Source organism: Chinchilla lanigera, unplaced genomic scaffold, assembly GCF_000276665.1.
Source record: "Chinchilla lanigera isolate Chin_1 unplaced genomic scaffold, ChiLan1.0 scaffold00042, whole genome shotgun sequence".
Classification (NCBI taxonomy): domain Eukaryota; kingdom Metazoa; phylum Chordata; class Mammalia; order Rodentia; family Chinchillidae; genus Chinchilla; species Chinchilla lanigera.
Genome location: NW_004955443.1, coordinates 8415470 through 8437292, shown reverse-complemented (window position 1 = coordinate 8437292; position 21823 = coordinate 8415470). Strand labels below are relative to the sequence as shown.

At 41.6% G+C, this 21823-nt stretch overlaps 1 protein-coding gene and 1 pseudogene across 6 annotated transcripts in view; one reads left to right on the top strand and one right to left on the bottom strand.

Moving 5' to 3' along the window:
* Nucleotides 1-900: 900 nt before the first annotated feature.
* Nucleotides 901-3259, top strand: LOC102004334 (annotated as a pseudogene).
* A 6858-nt stretch (nt 3260-10117) lies between these two features.
* Nucleotides 10118-21823, bottom strand: part of Tlr6 (toll-like receptor 6) — a 25715-nt gene continuing 14009 nt past the window's right edge. For 5 of the 6 annotated variants that reach the window (XM_013518059.1, XM_013518057.1, XM_005391993.2 and 2 more), the window contains one exon: nt 10118-14820. In XM_013518059.1, the coding sequence (XP_013373513.1) occupies nt 12351-14759 (2409 nt within the window). In that variant the 5' untranslated portion in view covers nt 14760-14820 and the 3' untranslated portion in view covers nt 10118-12350. Of the gene's footprint in view, nt 14821-19636; nt 19749-21823 lie in introns of all 6 variants that reach the window. The other variant, XM_013518058.1, reaches the window with a different exon arrangement.

Here is a 21823-nt window from a genome sequence, read left to right as displayed (position 1 = left end):
AAACTGTTTATGACAAACCAACAGCCAACATCATATAAAATGGGGGAAAATTGAAAGCATTCCCTCTAAAACCTGGAACAAGACAAGGATGCCCCCTATTACCACTTCTATTCAATAAAGCAATCACACAAGAGGAAGAAATAAAAGGGATATGGATTGGAAAGATGAACACAAATCATCATCATTTCCAAATGATATGATACTCTAAATAGGAGACTTGAAGAATTCCACAAAAAACTTATAATAAATAACCAATTTAAGCAAATGTAGCAGAATACAAAAATTACAAAAATTAGTGGCATTTGTATACTCTAAGAGAGAACTAAACAAGAAGAAAATTATGAAAACAATACCATCATGGTAGCATCAAGAAAAACTAAACACATAAGTATTAACCTAGCCAAGGAAGTGAAAGAACTCTACAGAGAAAACTACAATAGTACTCTGAGAAAAGAAATTGAAGAGGACATCAGAAAATGGAAAGATGTCCCCTCTTCCTGGATAGGCAGAACAAGTATTGTCAAAATGGTCATATCCCAAAATGATTGCACAGATTCAATGGAGTCCCAATCAAAATACCAAAAAAAAGCAGACCAGGCATGGTGGCATATAGCTGTAATCCCAGAAGTTGGGAGGTTGAGGCAGGAGAAACACCATGAGTTCAAAGCCACCCTGACCTACACAGCAAGACCCTGCCTCAGAAAAAAAGTATCAACAACATACTAAAGAAAACAATCCTGGGGCTGGGGATTTAGCTCAGTGGCAAAAGCGCTTGCCTGGCAAGCGCAAGGTCGTGAGTTCGGTTCCTGGTACCAGAGAAAAAAAAAAAAGAAAAAAGAAAACAATCCTAAAATTTATATGGAACCAGAAGAGTCTCAGAATAGCAAAAGCAATCTTGGGCAACAAGAGTAAAGCAGCAGGCACTGCATTCCCTGACCTCAAGATATACTACAAAGCAATACTGATAAAAATGGAATGGTACTAGATTAAAACAGACACGTGGGTCAATGGAACAGAATAGAGGGAACAGAAATATCCCCCAGACACTGGTGCCTTTTGCCACATGTACAGACAGAGGGGAAGTTCTACAAGTCTCCCAAGTTGCTCTATAGCAGCTGAGCGGTCATCTTACCTCTTCTTACACTTTTGACTTCAGTAAATTGGATTGGTCTTCCTCAGTTGGTAAACCCTACCTTCCCAGGCACTGTCCCTGCAATGAAAGTGGAGTAACAGCAGTCTTCACACCAAGAAATGGCGTGCATTTGTGGTCGATCCCCTTGGTGTTGAAATGCTGAACTGCACTTATGCCCTGGACTTTTTTCCCTGCCCTTATTCCCCACATGTTCCCTGGAAAAGCTCACCCTGAAGTCCCCGAATGAAACACGTACAAGGGGAGTGGCTGGTGGGCACCAGATAAGCATCAGAGTTATCGACAGCAGTACTATTGCAAGAGGTGAGGATGTCATATACCAGTTCTTCTGTGCAGCTGGGCAAGAGGAAGAGACACATGAGCTCTCAGCACCTGCAGTGCACACAAGTTGTCTGTGGCATGGTTGATGGTGAGATGAGCAAGCCTCATAGGGGATGGATCACTGAGATTGGTAATGTTTTGAGATCCCACAGCCTGACCCTGCAGCAGACCCTAAGAGAAAGCTTGATTGACAGCCAAAAGATGACCCTGCATGCCACTCGATGCCACTGGACTAACTCACTGTGTGCGAGGTCACAGTCCTTTCTACATGACACCCCTGAAGGTTTCATTTGTATCTCACTGGGAGAAGAGCATCTTCTCATCACAAATTTGTGCAGCAGATCTGTCTGTGATGTGTCATGCCTCACACTTGATTCTCACCACACCAGAATTTCCTGGGAAACTGACATTATCTGTGAGCACTGGAAACAGGAACATCCCCACGAGCCAGCTGCATGACTACAGGTTCCACACAGAAGGGACAAATGGCTTGAAATTACACTTCTGCCAAACTTAAGCCCAAATTCTCTGAAAAACATCTTCTCTGTCAGTTCTACTTGTCTTAACTCAAGTTCTACTTGTCCTAACTCAAGATACAGTATTCATGGTGATCAACCTTGAGTGTCTCTGTAAGTCACCACTCTGTAGTCACAGGAGAACTCTGTACCAAAGATGGGCTTATGGACTTTGAGGTCTACACCCACCAAATAAAACCAATTCTCAACTTGAGTCCACTCAGAGTGGGAAACTCCAGCCTGGCTTCACAGTTCAGTCTCAGGAGCTGGTTCACATATCACTACAGGGATGTGGAACAATGCATACGTTTGAAGATGATAAGACCATCTGTGAAACTGGAATGCATGCTCTCTGGGAAGATCTTCCTCCAAGCAAAATATCCAGAGGTAGTGGATTCAGAATGACCATGAAGTGCTATTACAATAGGGATGACATGCTACTAAATACCAACATCAAAACTCTTCCTCCTGCAGTGGCCTCTGTGAAGCCAGGTCCACTTATGCTGATCCTGCAAACCTACCTAGATAAGTCCTACTGACAGCCTTACAAAGACAGTGAGTACCCTATAGTGATACACTTCCACCAACCAAGTTACATGAAGTTAGAGTCTTAAACAGGAATGACCCCAACATCAGCTGGTTTTGGTAGAGATGGACCTTTTTTCAGATGAGAATAAAGACCAATTATCATCACTCATCATTTTAGATCAGCTGATTTTGGATGACGGCTGGGCAACATCCACCATGGACTCAGCTTCTTTCCCCAAGTGGAATATTGTCCTGGAGGGCTGTGAAGATAACCTAGACAATGACCAAACCACTTTCCATCCAGTTGGTTCCTCCATGATCCATTCTGATCACTATCAGAGGTTGAATGTGAAGACTTTTGCCTTTGTGTCAGAGGCTCAGGTGCTCTCTACCCTGCTCTACTTCCACTGCAGTGCTTTAGTCTGCAACCAGCTCTCCCCTCACTCCCCGCTGTGATCTGTGACTTGCCCTGCCTCATTTAGGTACAGAAGAGCCCCTGGGGCTCCTGAAGAGGACAAAATGACAGTCATCCTCCCAGAACCCATTCTCCTGCTGTCAGATGACTCTTCATTCAGAGATGTTGTAGATTCCAAAGGCCGTGAGACTGCTGGAGATGTTGCTTCAAAAGCAAGCTGGGGTTGCGTTAGTGCAGTTGGTGATAACTCTAGGACTTGTCCATTACCTGTGTAAGAAAAGAGGTGTGATGTTAAATCACTATTTGAACTTCCAAATAAAGTTCAAGTAAAATTTTTTAAAAAGCAACATCCCCAGGCACATTCAACTATTTGGTCTTTGACAAAAGGCCCAATATCATACTTTGGGAAAAACTTGTATCTGTTTGCAGAAGATTGAACCTGGGCCCATATCTCTCACCATGTACCTTACTATAACCAAAATAGATCAAAGATCTAAACATTAAAATGGAAACATTGAATTTACTGGAAGATAAAATAGGTAAAACTCTTGAACACATAGGTGTATGAAGGGATTTCCTAAACAGAACCACAATTGCACAAGAAATATCAGCATGAATCAACAAAAGAGTACATCAAATTAAAAATATTCTGTACAGCAAATGAGTAGAGTGAAGAGATAACCTACAGAATGGGAAAACAGTGTTTCACTGGCTATTCCTCAGAAAGAGGACTAATATCTAGAATATACAGAGAACTCAAAAAAATTAGACCTCCTAACATAAAAGACCCAATTAAGAAATGGACAAGTGAAACAGACATTTTCAGAAGAAGAAATACAAATGGCTAACAAATACAAGAAAAAATATTCAGTATCCTGGCCATGAGAGAAATGCAAATTAAACCAACACTAAGCTTTACGCCAGAGAAAATGACAATTAACAAGAAATCAAAAAAAGCCAGGCATGGTGGCACATGCCTGTAATCCCAGTACTCAGGAGGCTGAGGCAGGAAGATTATTGTGAGTTTGAGGTCAGCCTGGGCTACATGGTGAGTTCAAGGCCAGCCTGAACTAAATAATAAAAAAAAAAATAACAAATGCTGCTGTGGCTGTGGTGAAAAAGGAACTCTCCTACATTGTTGGGTGGAATGTAAACTATGGAATGCAACCATTATGGAAATTCCTCAAAGAACTAAAATTAGAAATTCCATGTGATCCAGTTATCTCCCTTTAGGCATGTTCCTCAAAGAGGTAAAGGCATCATACTATAGTAACACATGCATACCAATGTTTATAGAAGCACAATTCATAATAGCTAAATCCTGGAAGCAGCCTGTGTACCTACCAAAAGAAGATTGGATAAAGAAAATGTAGTATAAGTAATGGAATTCTATGTGGCATAAAGAAGGACAAATCTGAGACATTTGCGGGAAAATGGATGCACCTGGAAAATATAATGAGTGAAATAAATCAGACACACAAATCAGACATATAGTGCAATAAATCAGACATATAGTATCTCTCAGTTGAGTAAGGGAAAGTGCAAACAAGGAGCACAACAAAGGATAGGTAGAAGGAGACAAGGGGGTAGAGCTCTTGCAAATGGGAAGGGGTCCAAGGGAACATGGGAGAGAGGATGGGGAAGGGAGAGGAAATAAGGAAAATAAAGATGTGCCTTGTATGGGAACCTAGTCACCTCAATGAACACAAACATTTTTTGTCATAAACATGAGCTAAGATTAACAATGTCAACAAGGGAAAAAAGGGAAAGGGGGTTTGGAGGTGGAGGGAAGGAGATAAGAGGGAAGGAGGTAAGAGGGAAGGAGAAGGGAATTTTAAAAGGACCAAGCAGTATTTGCACAGGTACCCCTCCCCAAGATGACTGTAAGTTGCATGTACTGCAAACATAAATTCTACTAATAAAAAAGAATATTATTTACCAGGAATAAAAAAGAATCTTGGCCTGGATTTTTAACTCTTGCTTTAGGATAAACTTGAAAAGAAACAATCAGGTTGAAGAACATGGATTTTTATGATCTTGATGCAATTTTGCCAAAATGCTTTTCATAAAGTTTGTTCCAATGCACCTGTTCTTCAAGGGTTAAAAAAATAACATTTTAGGCATCCACATAAAAATAACATTTTAGAGATCTCTTCATTTCATTGATATAAAGCAGTACAGTATCTCATTCTTGTTTCATTTTACTTTCTTTTATTATAAATGTTGTTATAGTTTGTATCCAGATGTCCCCCAAAGCCCCATGTGGTCCTAGGTTGGGCTTTTTGAGGTGGCTGGATCTAGGGTATGTGATACTAGGATCAAGGACACACAGCCACTAAATTAGTCCATTGATTGGTTTAGCATAGTTCTGGGTGTGGATAATGGGAAGGTTCACCATGGGTATGGATGGCACCACCCAAAAGGTGAGCAGTCTGGAAGCAATAAAAAAGGCAGGCTGCTGCTTCGGCTGCTGCTGCTGTTGCCGCTGCTGCTTGCTGCCTGCCCTGCCACACCATGAGCTGTTCCTAATCTCTGAGGCCCCTCTGCATGCCACCCTGCTTTGCAACCAGCCAACTATGGACTGAAACCTCTACAAACTGTGTGCTAAAATAAACTCCTCCTTTCAAAACTTTGGGTGTCAGGTATTTTCTCTCAGCAAAAAGAAAAGTAACTAAAAGAAATATTGTTGAGCTTTTTTCATGTTTGTTGGAAATTTGTATCTCTTTAGTGAATTGTCTGTACATATTTTTGCCTATTTTTGTATCGGGGCTGTTTTACTATTTAAGTGTACATTCTCTTTGATGTTACTGACCGTGACCCTCTGTCACACTGTTTGCGCTCATCTTACTCAATTATTTACCTTTCAGTTTCACTACATGTGTAGATTTTATATAAATAAATAAGTTCATTGTTCTCTTTGCTATTATTGTCATTCAGTTATGCACCAGTAAACCAGCCTCAAAAGACCCAGAATTTGCTGGTATTTTCAGTGTCAACATTCCTACACTACTGATTTCTCTCTGCCAATTGGTCTGCTTGTAAAATTTGTGGATATTTAATGGCTGGCTCTCACAAGTGTGTACCAGCCGGCTCCTGCAGCCCACTGTCTTAGCTACTTTTTCGTTACTGAGACACAATACCTGACAGCCCCAATTTAAAGGAGGAAAGGTTTATTTGGCTCACAGTCTGTGGAGGTCTCAGTCCATAGTTGGCTGGCTCCAAGGTAGAGTAGTGTGTCAGAGGGGCATGGCAGAGGAGAGTCAGCTCAGGACACAACCCTGGGAAGCAAAGATGAGTGGAGAAGAGATGGACCCTTCCAGGCCATGCCCCAGTGACCTACCTTATTCAATTAGACCCCGCCTCCTAATGGCAAGCCAGTTATAAACCCCCATAATCCAATCACCTTCCAGAACCCCTACCTATGACCTATGAGTACATGAGATTTTAGGGAACATTCTAGATATAAACCATAACCCTGCTGCTATGCTGGGTGCTAGGTTTAGGTTTAGAAGGTTCTTCTGCATAACAAGGTCAAATAAATATGTCTGCTATGTACCTCTCAAACACAGGTTCTTAGTTATTTTATTTTTGTCATCCAAATAAAATGTTTTATTATGCAAATAAAAAAAATCGAGAATATAATGAAATTAAAAGAAAAATATTAATTCAATAATAATCCCATCATAGAGAGATATACAAATTCCTTTTTTTGTTGTATCCAGCAGACTTTTTTCTATCTATGAATATGCTTCAGGCTCTTGATGTTTACTGACAAACTACCATTCAGAAAGTTTGCACCAGTTTACTTAAAAACACACACACAGCATCGTATTGTGTGTGTTGATTTTTAATCTGCTTTTCTTAATCTATAATATATAATCTATATCTTTTCATGTCAGTATTCATCCACAACTTTTTTATTAGCTGAATAATACTCCATTTTATCTCTAATGTTTCTTTAAAATTTTAATTTACAATGTATTTACTGTAAATAAATACTTCTACTGTGGAGCATTTAAATTGTTTCCAAATTTTCCTATTAGAAGTAACCCTGCAATAAGCAGCAATATTTCTCTTAGATGTGTATGAACAATTATTCCCTTAAGATAGGAAGATAGTCCATGAAACAGACTTTCTGAATCAATGGCCATAAATCCTTACATCACCCTCTCCCCTTTCTCTTATTACTATGAATGGTGTCTTTTTATTATTTCACAAATTTGGAATGTACTGTTTTAGATTGCTCATCTGCCAAATAACTTAATAGCTGGTCTCCTTTCCCATCTGTTGGTTCTATTGACTAAGAAATAGGGTGTTTATGGAACTTTTCTTATGACTTGGGTCATATCCCTAAGGAAGTGTTATAGTTCCACATCCTACAGAAAACTATCCATGACGGGAGCCAGGCTCTCCCCAGGGGCATTCTAAAAGGAAGTTGAACTAGATAGCACCATCTTCACCATAACCCCACCTTCACACTGCCCAGTCCGCCTGGGACTGCTGGGGGCAGGGCATGTCAGCAGCCCTGGGATGCCAATGTCTGTCATGTAAACCTGCACCCTCCCCCTCCATTTCATCTTGTCTCCAGCCAGGCGTAGGTTCACTCACAGAGCCTGGATGGGGAGGCTAGGCAGCCCTCTCCTGAGGAAGATGCTTCAATGAATGGTTGAATGTGCAGAGCTAGCCTCTGGGTTGGTCTCTGCCTCAGCATCTCACAGAACACTATGCCCACCCACTGGGTTTCAGGAATGTAAGTCAGCACAGAGACTGATGTCTACTCACCTGGAGATTCTTGTTGATGTAACCTTGGCCAAAACACAATAGACACTGGCGTCCTGCACCTGGGGAAGGGGGTGAGTTTCTGCCTCAACTTCCCTTGATCCACACCTCCCAGGGAAGACACCGGAGGTCTCATCAGGTCCTGTGACTCCACATAAAGGAAAAAGCAAGCAGTGGAAAGACAAAAGCTCTGGGAACTGAAGCCAAATGGGCAACCTGGGCCCTTGAGTGACTTCATGGGATGGAGACAGCGACCCGTCTGCTGTAGTTTGGATGAAGTTTGCCTCCAAGCACTCGTGTGTTGGAAGCTCAGCCCCAGTGTGATCATGTTGAGAGGCAGTGGGAGCTTGAAGAGGTGACGCCTGGTGGAAGTTGTTGAAGCCATTGAAGACATTGCCCTTGGAAGGAACTGATACAGCTCTTGTGGGATCCTAGCTAGTTCTTTGGAGAGGCTTGTTATAAAGATAAAATCTGGCTCCTGCTTTCTCGCTCTCTCACTCTGGCTCTTTCGCTCTCTGGCTTCAGGTCTCACCATGTGATTTCTCTGTCCCACATGTGTTCCCAACGCATTGTTGCCTGCTGTGATGTGATGTAGCCAGGAGGCCCTCCCCTGAGCTAGCACCATGCTCTTTGGACTTCCAACCCTCAAAACTGTGAGCTAAATAAACCTTTTTTCTTTATAAAGTACCCAGCAGAAATAAACTCACTTAAGCCCTTGTATTTGGGGTCTCTCTGTCCTGCACCTTAGCCTACAGCTTATTCAACACAATTATAGAAAAGAATGTCTGCCTTCCTACCCCTTATCCCTGGTCTCCACACAAGAAAAGCTAAGTCTGGGAGAAGGAAGGACAGGAAGAGTGTATCTCAGCTAAACCATGCCCCTTTCCCCCATACTTATGCCAAGGCTGAGGAATAAGCCTAGCATATGATATGGTACAAAGAGATGAGCTTTAGATAGAGCTAGAGATTATATTTTTTTTTTGAGACAGAATCTCGCCTTGAACTCACCATGTAGCCCAGGCTGGTTTTGAACTCACAGCGAGCTCCTGTCTCAGCCTCCCAAGTGCTGGGCTTACAGGCACACACCACCACGCCTGGTTGAGATTATAATTTTTATACTAGAATATAGTATTAATAACTCAAAAATACTAAAGAGGTATGAAATGTGCCCCAGATACCACAGCGGTGAAAAGAGAAGAATTTCAGAATCCCATTGCTAGAATGGCTAAAGGAAAATAAAAACCGTCTCTCACTGAGACTCCACTACCCTGATGTTCTTCATTAACTATAATTAAAAACCTTTAGAAAGTCCCTGTGTTTTCAGAAATCCCTTCAGGTCTATTTGACTCCCTGTAGTTTATTCTTATTCCCTTCTAATCAAATCAGCCCCCCAAAATCTAGACAGAATATTTTCTTTTTTCCAGTGTTTGTGTATAAATTCTCACTCTCTTTCAAACTCACACCCTGAGGGAAGGGGATGTAGCTCAGCGGCATAAGCACTTGCCTGGCAAGCCTGAGGTCATGAGTTCGATTCCCAGTACAAAAAAAAAACCTCACACCCTGCCCTATTTACATCCCCACCCTCCGCCCAGCACCCCGCCCCATTGTCCTGAGTCCCTCCATCCCACTCTCTCTGCCTGTCTCTCCCTTCCTTGTACCTCTGATTTCCCAAGCAGCTTCTTTCAGATCCTTCCTTCCTTCTGAGGAAGCTTTTTCCCTTTTGTAGCTGAGTCTTCAGGCCATCAGAGACAGGCACACCAACCCAGAGTGCTGGGCTGAATGGTGCCCTCTCTTGCCCATGGGGACTTAGAGAATAGGAGAGTCAAAAGCAATACCTCTATAACCAAGGGACACTAAGAATTCCCAGCAACCACCAGAAGCCAGGAGCTGAGAGTACGGGACAATCTCCCCCTCAGAGTTTCCTGCCAACTCCTTGATTCCTGACTTCTGGCCTCTGGAACTATGTGAAATCAATTTCTGTTGTTAGTAAGATTGGTACTTTTAAGAAGAGAAAACAGAGCTCTTTCACTCTTCTCTCTGTGGAAGAAGACACGATGACGAAACAGGCATCTGTGAAGCGGAAAGCAGGCCACTGTGGGCACCAAACCTGCCAGCACCTTGACTGCGCGAGCAGTACAGCCCTGTGGTTTATAACCCAGGCTTTGGCACTTTGTCACAGCAGCCCAAGTGGGCAGATACCTTCCCGTCAGAGCTTATTTTTGCCGTGTCCTGTTCCTCCCTGGGTTGATAAATGTAGACATGCGAAGGCAAGCTGCTTCGTTGGGGGCACGTGAAAGCGTAGCACAAACGTGGGATGCAGGGAGGATTCATCTGTATGGGATTTGGGGCTGTTTTTGCACTTTTCTGAGTCCGTTTTTTATCTACCCAAGAAATGATAGAGAACAAAAGTTTTTTAGTTTTTAAATTTTTATTGTTGATAAATAAGTGTACCTATTTATGGGGTTTGACATGATGTTATAACATTGTGGAGTAATGAAATCAAGCTAATTAGCATACTCATTACTCGCATACTTCTCATTTCTTTGTGGTAAGAACATTTAAAATCTACTATTTGAGCAATTTTGAGATACATGGCTTTTTTTATTTCCCACATGTATGTATGCATACGTGTCTGCAGTATACAATGAATGTCAGTCATCCTAGAGAGTTGGCACATGCAGGTAACACATCTCAATTCTTTATCTCCTTCCCCTCCCCTCCCTAGATACACATTTTAAAACAATTTTTGAGGTACAGTGTGATATTTCAACACATGAGTATGGTGTCTGTACTGGTCAAATAAGTGTACTTTTTTAGGACCTTCAAAACGAAAGGGCTATCTCGGCCCAGGCAAGGGAGGAGCCGCAGGTGGGCGAGCAAGGGCTCATCTGCAAGGCGCGCTCCTGCTCCTCTGTCTCAGCATCAGGTTAAACCTGGGGTCGTCTCACCTCCTTAAGCGGCCTGGGGAGAGGAGTGCAGAGCCCTCCGCAGAGGAGCACAACAGGCCCAGGCGCTCAAGGCCACGGTCAGCTCGCCGGTCAGCCAGCAGAACAGGGAACCCCGGGCTAACCGGCGCTCAGCACGGACCCTGCCAGGGCCCACTCACCACAGTCTAGCTGCTCCATGTCCACAAGGTTCTTTCGGGTAAAATCAAGGGCTGCGATGACACTGAGGCCAATTGGGGCTGTCTGCAGGCTTTCACTGCGCATCTGCTTGGGCAGTGCACGGGGGAGAAGCGGTGAACTCCTGCATAGGTTCCCATTCTTCTGCCCTTACAGTGAGTGGAGGGAAGCAGGAAGAGCAGAGAATGACGTGTGCTGAGAAGGCAAGAACGAGAGGAATGTGCAGGAGGCCACCAGAGGGCCACGAGACCCTCTGCCGAGGTGCTGTGGGAGGGAGATGCTAATGTGAGGACAGCTAAGCTGACTCAGAGAAAACCGCTCCAGCCAAGGGTACGGGTGACACAGGCGGAAGCCAATGTGAGGCATTCAGAACAGCCAGAAGGCACCTGGAACAAGAGGAAAGACAAGAGGGACAGGAAAGACGGGGGAGTTCGGAGAGGAAAGCAGACCGTGACCGATCCTGGGCCACCAGGAAGGGTTTGATTATCATCCCATTGCTGGGGAGGTAGGTCACTAGGAGGTTTTAAGCAGGAAATAGCTTAGTATAATTTACACCTTAAATCACTGCGACTGCCATTTAGGAAACATGTGCAGCAAGAGTGGTGGCAAGGAAGCCAGTGAGAGGCTGTTCTGCAGTTGTACGGGTGAGAGAGAACAGCACCTTGGGATGGCAGATGCTCTGCTCCAGGGCGCGGAGTGGGACACACAGGGTCCTGTGATAAGAGGAGAGCTGTCCATTACTCTGTGTAACAGATGTCTGTGTTCCTGAGGGCACAGACTAACATGCTCTATCAGAGGAATCCAAAAGTCAGTGATTTAAGCAAGGTAGAAGTGTCCTGGCCAGCTCAAAGGCAACCAGACAATTCTAAGACAATCAGAAAAAAACCCTATTCAACATCAAGTTAGACATACAAGTGAATTTGGCCCTACTTGGCAAGCAAGTACACCTGCGTCTTTTGTTTCTCTTTATGCACATACATTTTTATGTCATGAATCTCCACTGGTTAATCACATATGTTTGTACCAGGATCAAAAACTTAAAATATTACCCAATATGGAAAAAACATGCTTTCTTATATCCCAGCACTGGAAGAATTTTTTCTCAAGCCTCAAAGCTGAGTAGGATAATAAAGCTCACCCAGAGGCCAATGAGATCCATGGTTTAAGCCAAAGGCCCATGAGCACAGTCCTGACCTCGATTCTTTTCTTGCTGACATGAAACTACATAGACTCTTGATCACACAGAATCCATTGGGGAAAGGAGAGGGGAGGGGAAATCTCCCCCAAATGACTGAGCAGTGAAAAGGCTATTTCGATGTGAAAACAAATAGTTAAACCAGAAGAGACTGAGGTGGAGCTAATGTGAGAAGTAAGCACTACCTTCACTCCCAGCCCAATTCCCCAACTCAGCTGGAGTAAGGTCTCCATGAATTGTTTCCCAAATATATGAAAAAAGTATATGGAAAACCTCCAGCTATAACTTAAAACCATCATGTTCATCAAAGTCCAGATCTCTTAGTTTAGATTTCCTGACTTTCTAAAGTTTTTGCATCATCGTAGTCACTGGTTAGTGTTAATTTAATATTGAAAGCAGCTCTAACGTTAGCCCAAAAAAGTCCATGCTTGCTCTTCTCTGTGGGCCATTCCAGGTAAGTCCGCTGTGCCATGACAGCCCTCAGCTTGTGATACTTGCTGGGAATGTTGTTCTCTGGGATGGGTTTCAGCAAGATCAGGATTAGGTTGTTAGACCCTTCCCAGAAGAGCTTGTGGTGGGCAAAGTAGAGTTCATAATGGCACCACTCGCTCTGGATAAAGTTGGGAGACAAAACAAAGATGGACTTGTAGCTCTTCTCAATGCAACTGATGATATTTTCCACGATGCTCTTGCCAGGGACAAAGTTCCTCTCATGGAGGCAGATCTGTAAGTTTTCTTTCTCAAGGTTCGGTAGTAATTCATTCTTCACCCAGGCAGAATCAAGTTCACTGTAGGAGACAAAAGCATGAAACTGAAGATTTCTTTGGAGTTCCTCTAAGGGGATGTTCCTGGTCCTGCGCCGGGTCTGGGTCCACTGACACATCATCCTGAGATACCAGGGCAGATCGAAGTAGAGGCAGAGGAAGGTGACAGTAGCAGCCAACACCAGCATGGAGGTCACTATGGTCACGATAAGCAGAGTTGTGTTGCAGGATAGTGGAGACACATGGAAGTCCTTTAGCAGGATTCCCTTATAAGGGTCTGGATAGTGACACTTGTAAGTTTCAGGCCAGTCCCACACTATGTCACTTGACAGTTGGCCAGTATTTTTGATGAATTCTCTTAACTCACACGTGCAATGGAATGGGTTGTTCCCTGCTTTCATTGACCTAATCTTCTGGCAGCTTTGGAAAAAATCAGTTGATGGGTGGGAAACTAAATTATGGTCAATGATCAGTGCAGAAAGGCTACTGAAGGTATCACATCCAGGAAGGTCGGTTAAAGAATTGAAAGCAACATTGAGTTCTTGCAAAGACTCCAGATAGGTGACATCCTCAGGGATGTTCATTATCCTATTGCTGTGAAGATCAAGTACCTCGACTTTGGGAGGTAAACATCTGAATACAGACTCAGTAAGTACATTGGAAGACAAATTTAACAGCACTATGCTCTCGCTCCAAGTGCAATTTTGTTCATGTGTATGAATTCCCAGAGAATTCCCACTAAGATCCAGCGTTTTTAAAGATGGCATGTTTTTAGTCATAAGGCTTACTTTGAAAAGGTTTTTTAAACTATTCTTTTGCAAGATAAGTGTCTCCAGCATCACCAAAGTGGAGCATGTGTCAAAAACACTATCCGTGAACACATTTTGGCTAAAGTTTAAAAACTTAAATGGGCTGCGTGTGTCAGGGCACAGCATGTGAACCAGAGGTGTGTCTGATATAGTTAGCATCAGAATATTCATCTCCGAGAACACTCTGTATAATACTGTCTGTGAAAAAAGAAAAACTCGCTTTGTAATATGTTCTATCTTCACGGCTTTCAAGGTTGTTGCAGGGTAAATAAATTTTATTTCTGTAACCTTTTGATCTATTGTTAAATTGTAAATGTTAAGGTATTCCACAGGTCTGGGCCAAAGGAATCGAAAAATGTTAACCAAACATGTCCAAGGGGTTTCCACATGATTGAGAATAAGATTCAGTAATGTCGGACCTCTAATGAGTCCTAATAAAAAGTTAACAAAAACTTGACAGTTCTCATCATTCAATTTAATATTGGTCAGTTGTAAGCACCCTGAAGTATTAACTGATATGTTCACCTGGACAGAGAATAAACTATTTGGTTGAAAAACAAAGTGAAGTATTTTTGTATTCAGAACTTGAAGATTTTCTTTCATATTTTCATCTACATAATTATCTCCCAAAACCAGAAGAAGGTAATTTAGATGCAAGGAAGCAATGGGTAGTAGATCTAATGGTTGAAACTTCACAGCACTTAATCCTAGGAAACTGAGTTGAGTCAAGTTGCCAAATTCCAAACAGATGGGCAGCACATCAAAGTCATTGAATGAGAGGTCTAAATGCTTCAGACTCACCACCGGGTAGCAGGACATCTTTCGCAGCTGATTATGAGATAAATCCAAATGCTCCAAATCCTGATTGAACTTGAAAATACTCAAATCAATTCTCTGGATTCTATTATGGGAGAGTTTCAGAACTTTCAGCCCTGACAAAAAGCTGATGTCAGAGATCTGAAGCTCAGATATGTAGTTTTGAGATACATCTAAGCTTTTGGTTGTTGGTAGCAGGTTTTTTGGAATGTGAGTAAGGTTATTTTTTGACATGCACGCTTCAAATTCACTTTCTTCACAGATCTGGGTGATGGTTCCGACTATTAAGGTCATGATGCAAACTACATGGAAGGTTCTAATAACAGGTCCTTTGTCTTGGCTCATGATGCAGTGGTGGTTCCAAGGGGTAGCTGCTCTTCAGAGTACTCTGATTTGAGGCCAAGTTCTAGAAATTTAATATACACCAAGATGAACAAATACTGTACGATTACTTGCAAACTCCTACGTAATTCTCAATGATTTCTTCATTTACTGACACAGTGATTTCTGTCCCCATAACTTTATGATATTTCCCCCTGTTATGCAGCTTGCTGATGTCAGAGGGGATAATACAGACCTTCTTAGCAAAGAATTGTGGTGACTTCTTTTGAATTATCCAGTGGCTCCCTAAGGGATTCACTTGGGAGCTACCCTTTGCTCCACACACAGCTCAGAACCTTCTCAGGGCCACAGCAGCCTCTTAGGCAGTACTTGTTGAAAACATTAAAAGGAAAATATACTAACAGCAGCCAACTGGGGCAAGAGATAATTATGAGCAAGCAGCAGACATACTGAAAAGCCATACTGAAAAAGGGAAGGAGGAGGCTGGAAAAGGAAATGCCTAGGAGATAAAAGGCTTTGAAAAGCTCCATGAGTACTAGGGAATCTCGACATTCACACACATGCCCAGAGCTGGACACATGGCTAGAGAACACCTGAGAAAATGATAAACTTTCACCTCTGGCTGAAAGTTTAGGTTCTGTAGAAGCAGGAAGTAAAGACTAAGTCAGGGTCCTGAACAACCTGGATGAGTGTGGGAGAAACAAGTCAACATAGAGCCAGTGTGCAAAGAAGATTATGAGTTTTGGTTTTATTTTGTTTGAATTTTGCTCCAGGAGTTTAAGGAAACCTCCAATAACCCGCAGAGCACAGAGGTAGTAGAACAGTGAATTCCACGTCCTCAGATGATATTCAGTCTTGACAAAAATAATGTGGACAGCTGGGGATGCAGCTCAGTGGTGAGGCCACTTGCATAGGGTGTGCACAAGGCCCAGGGTTTAATCCCCAACCCCAGCACCACAAGAATAAATGAATCAGTAAACAAAAATAGCTTAGAAAGGTCACGAAACAAACAACCTACAACAAACAGCAACCACAACCCCTGGAGAGGTGGACAGAAATTGATTTCTAGAGTTACATCATTATAATATTTATAATGTCTGGCTTTTAAAAAGAAAACCTATTAGCCATGCATAGAAACATGAAAGTACAGTATTACCCATCCAGAGAGGGGAAAAAAATTAAAAGACCAAAATCAGATAAATGACACTAGCCCATATCAACATTGCTCTACAACTACAGTAATCAAAAATATAGGTGATGCTGGCAAAAATATAGGTAACTAGATCAATGAAACAGAATAGAGACCTCAGAAATAGACTCACATAAATAGAGTCAACTGATTTTTGACAAAGGGGAAAGGGCAATTCGATGGAGAAAGGATGGTCTTTAAAAATGGTGTTATAACAATTAAACATGTAAGAAGAATGAGAAGGAGGGGAAAGAAGAGGAGAAGAAATGAGAAGAAAAGGAGGAAGAGGAAAAAGGAAAACAAGAAAAGAAGCAGGGAGAAGAATCTGGACATAGATCTTGTCATTTTCACACACACACAAAATGGCTCAAAACGGACCACAGATCTAAATGTAAAATGTAAAATTATAAAAGTTCTAGAAGACAACATAGAAAATATAGGTGATTTGGGGTTTGGAGATAGCTTTTTAGATACCACATCAAAAACAAAATCCATAAAAGAAAAAACTGTCAAGATGAATGTCATTGTTTTACAAACTCTGTGAAGGGAGTTGTCTTAGTTACTTTTCTCATTGCTGAGACAAAACACCCAACACCCAAAGTTAAGGGACAAAAGGTTTATTTAGTTCACAGTTCATAGAGGTTTCAGTCCATAATCTGCTGGCTCCAAGGCAGGGTGGAATGGCAGAGTGCATCACAGAGGAGAAACAGTCCATGGTGGGCAGAAGGTAGCAAAGCAAGCAAGGGAAAGGACAAGCCTCCTTTTGTCCCTTACATTGTATCCAGGCTACAAGGACTAGGGTGATGCCAAACCAATCAGTGGACTGATTTAATAATCACCCACCTTCAATCCTAGCATTGGACCATGAATCAATCATACACTCTAGACTCATCCACCTCTGCAGAAGTCCCCTCTATGACTGCATGAGTCTTTGCGAGGACATCTAGACACAAGCCATAACAGGAGTAAAAAGATAAACCACAGACTGGGAGAAAATATTTGAAAAACATATATCTGATTAAGGATTTGTATCCAAAATATACAAATAATTCTTAAACTACACAATAAGAAAACAAAGAACATAACTAAAAATTAGCAAAAGATGTGAACAGACACACCTATGAGAATGGTTCAAATCCCAAAGCAGCAAATGCTGGACATTTGGGGAGCCACAGCAACTATCTCTCGGACATAAGAATACAAAATGAGATCACAATTTTGCAAGACAACCAGACAGTTTCTTGGAAACTAAGCAGTTTTACCAATGATCCAGCAGTCACCTTCTGAGTATTCACCCACAGGAACTGAAATCTATATCCACACAAAAACCTGCACATAGATGTTTACAGAAGATTCATTCAGAACTTCAGAAAATTGGAAGAAAAGTTTATCTTTTAATAGATGAAAAGATAAACAAAACATGCATTCATATATCAAAATGCTATTCAACCATGAAAAGAAATGAGCTATCAAGCCATGCAAAGGCATAGAAGAATCTTAAATGCATATTTCTAAGTGCAAGGAACCAGTCTAAAGAGGCTACATATTGTATGATTCCAGCTATGTGACATTTCGGAAAAGGCAAAACTAAAGATACAATGAAAAGATCAGGGATTACCAAGGGTTCAGGGGGAGGGAGGGAGCAAGAGAATGAAAGATGAACTGATGAAGTACAGGGAATTTTTAGGACAGAGAAACCACTGTATATAATACTGTACTAGATATACCACATTGTCTATTAGTCAAAAGCACAGAATTAAAACAACATGAAGACTGACTCTAATGTAAAGCATTATATTATCTATAATAGCTCATCAATGGCAACAAATGTACCATGCTAATGCAGATATTATAATAAGAAAAACAATCATAATATAGTGGTAGAGAGGGGGCATATGGGAACTCTCTGTAGTACTTTAAAAATAGTTTATTCTCTTTTAAAGGGGAAGTTGTTTAGCCCCACACCCAAAATGTTAGGCCAGCCAGTTTGATTGTCTGAACTTTTTTTTTCCAGTACTGAGCATTAACGCTAGAGCCTTAGCATCGAGCTACACTCCCAACCCTTCTTTTAAAATTTTGAGACAGAGTCTTACTAAATTGCTAAGTTACCTAGGCTGGGATTGGACCTGTGATCTTCCTGCCTCAGCTTCCTACAGTCCTGGGATTCTAGGCATGTGCCACCACACCCACCTTGATTATCTAAAATTATCTAAAATAAGGAGGCATTCCCAGAAACTACAAGACATACTCAGGAGTCTATGCCAGTGTCCAACTTGACACGTACTTCAGCAGCTGCTTCAACTGTTGACCTGTCATGGGGACAGGCTCACAAACCCATTTCTTTGCTTCTCCTCAGACTCATCTGACCTGGAGTTAACTTTCTAGCTCTGGTCTGAAAATCTGATACAAGTAGAATGGCAGCTGTGTTGATCCAGGCAACATTACTGTTTCAATGGCAGATGTACCCGACCTGAATTACAAACCCAAGGTAGGTATCCCGAGGGGCCAAATGTGGTCTGTTTGCAGCTTGTGGTTCTGAATGTTCACACCTGAGAAGAAGACCTGGTGAGCCCTGAAGATGATGTCAACAGATCCTCCACTCAGCTTGGCCGCACAAATAGGAGAGGAAAAGGATGGGGACAAAGGTGAGGCCTGGTCAGAAGGCTTCGTTGCCTGTGGGTTGATAGCTACAGCTCTGCGAGGACAGGAAACACATACTTTCATAAGGGTAGATGAGGATCAGAATGAGGCCAAATTCATGTGCCAAGGAAGAACTGCCAACTCCCATCACCTCCAGCAACTGGACCTGACCAAACAAGCTACAGCTGGCTCAGTAGAAATGACACCATGGTTCACGGAGCCACTGCAGGAGACAGAATTGATACAGGTCAAACTGGGTGTTTATGTCTGGTAAGGGGTGATATCAGGCACACAGGGTCACAGACCTCATGTCTGCAACTGGGGCAAAGGAAAGGGGCAAAAACTGCACAAAAGGGTAAGCAAAGACCTAGTCTCTCAGAAACTCAGGCATATATTCAAGAGTCTACGTAATCCACGTTCTGAAATTCATAGAAAACTATCTATGCATCCACCCAGGGGACAAAGGCTGGCAAGGTACTGTGCCATTCTGTAAAGCTAGCCAAGGTTCCTGGCCAATGTAACTCTCACAGTGGCATCTGGCATTCTGCCTTCATGACTCAATCACTGTCCAGTGTCCCCACCTTCCAATACCAGCACGGTGGTGATGAGGTTTCATCATGGGAATGGGGGGAGCATGTAGAATACAGTAATGAATACAGAATACAGAATACAGTAATACTTATAGTCTGCTCTTTTTCACTCAAGGAATTAATTTTTAGTCACCAGATCTCATCTATTGACACAGTCTTCATAAGAATAGGTACGTTTTTCTCCAACCAATATGATACCCAGAGCCACAAATTTGAGGCAGGACTCAGCACACAACAAGCTGAAATCATCAAGTTGCCGTAGTTAACACACTGACAAACAGGAGAAGACAGAAAACCATGAAGAAGCACGTGGAAGGGCTTGGGGTATATCACACTAATGCAACTGAATATGAGAGAAAGGATTGTCTTCAGAGGGCCCAGAAGGCCTCCTCCCAAAAAGTGAAAAGTAGTAAAAATGACTGCTAAGCTCCAATAAATACTGATAAGAATCTAGAACTTACATTGCCAGTGATAACAAGGAAATTGGCAGATGGTAGTGGAAGAAGCAAAGAGTGCACTTCAGAGCAGGTTGAGATCCTTGCCTACTTGAGAGGAAGCCATCAGTTCAAGACACTGTTAGAAAAACAGGAGTTTAAGTATTTATATTATAAAATTAAGAGAAAAATTATTGGAAAATAAAAATAATAAATTGTTTGAGAAGATAAGCAAATGTACAGGATGAAGAAATTTCCACCCACTTAGCTGTGTCCTGTAGGAAAAAGGCACAATGAGTGGTTAGGATGTTTCTGGGATTGTAAAGCTGACTTTACAAAGTCTGCTTTGACTACCAAATCTATAATGATAATGTATCAGTATGTCAAAGGAAAGGACAGACACTAAAAGTTACTTCATAAAATTCAGCACTCATTGTTGATCAAATGTATAATTTTCACCAACTAGATACTTTGAAAACTTGGATAAAGAAGACCCCAAAATTCTTTGACCAGCAAATTACCCTGGGCATCCCTATTCAAGTCAGTTCTAAGGAGTTTCACTAGAATTTAATGCAGTTCTTTCTAGAAGTTAGCTATTATTATGGGGGTTGGGGGAAGGAGAAATGACAGGAAGAAATATTGAAATAAAGAAATAAATCATCATTGCTTTTAGATTATATGATCTCAGTACGGAAAATCCAAGCGAAGCAGTTAAAAAATCATTAGCATGAAGTAGAAAGTACAATTGAATGGCCAGTACAGAAGAAATTACATTTTGAAAAAGAAATCTAACTGTCAAAAGAAGCAGGTTGTCAAGTAAATTATGGTATCTCCATATAATTAAATATTACTATATGGCCTTTAGAGATAATGAGGGGCTGTGCATGTAGGTCTTGCATAGGATGCTTGAGTCCTGGGTTCAGTCCCCAATGGGAGAGACAGACATAGAATGAGACGGAGAGACAGAGAGAGAGGCGGAGGGAGAGAGAGAGAGAGAGAGAGAGAGAGAGAGAGAGAGAAAGAGAGAGAGAGAGAGAAGGAGAAGAAAATCTAATCCCTTGAAAAAATGCAGACTATGTAGCTAAAACAAATTTATTTTTTAAAGTACCAAAGTATGTACACTTACATGTGGGAAAATCATACATACCAAGATACACTACCTCATCATGGTAAGATTATAAAGGGGTTTTTCCTGTACTTCCTCTTAATTTCACCTGTATTTTTCAAATTTTCAACGTTCAGAATTAAGTAGGACATATTATTTGTTCAGATTTCATTGTTCAGGTTTCAAAAATATCAATAACCTTGTTATGGTTTGTGTCTGGGTGTCCCCCCAAAGCCTCATGTGGTCATGGGGCAGGCTTTTAGAGTTTGATTGATTGTGGGTGTGAAAGCTACACCCCCCTTGGGGTAGATAGTTTGCATATGTAAGGGAGAGGAGGACGCTGCTTGAGGCCATTCCTCCCTTGTGTGCTTGTTACTTTTGCTGTGTTCTGCCGCCATGAGCTGTAGCTCTCTGCCATGTGCCACTCTGCCTGTAACCTGTCAAGTATGGACTGAAACCTCCACAAACTGTAAGTGAAATAAACCTTTCCTTCCTTAATTTTGGGCGTCAGGTATTTTGTCCCAGCAATGAGAGAAAAGTAACCAAGACATACCTATAATATGAATAATGTCCAAATTCACACAAAATAAAAATTTGTATTAAAACAAAATAGCACATATCATCTAGGCGAGACTCCCAATCCTGGATTAGAACTCAGTTCAGACAGACTCTGGAAAAGATAGTTGAGAAAGGGTTGGTAGGGGATGGACCAGGCATTAGATCCTATTGAGAAATAAATGTTACTTTTGATGATATTATTTGGCTTTATAGGGAAATGTCCTTTTTTTTTAGCAATCCAAATTGAGCATTCAGGAATAAAATATCAGAAGTTCTCTAATTTACTTTAAGATTTTTAAACATAAAAGATAAAGTGAGTAAAATGAGAATTTTTGTTCTTCAAGAGATTTTTTTAAATGCATGACTTTTAATGGGCATCTGAAATGAACAGACACTTCTCAGATAAAGAAGTAGAAAGGCAAATAAGTATAAGAAAAATGTTCAACATCAGTGCTTATTTGAGAGATGCAAATTAAAACAAAATTGAGGTTCCATCTCACTCCAGAAAGAATGGCTGTCATCAAGAAATCAACCAATAACAAATGCTGGAG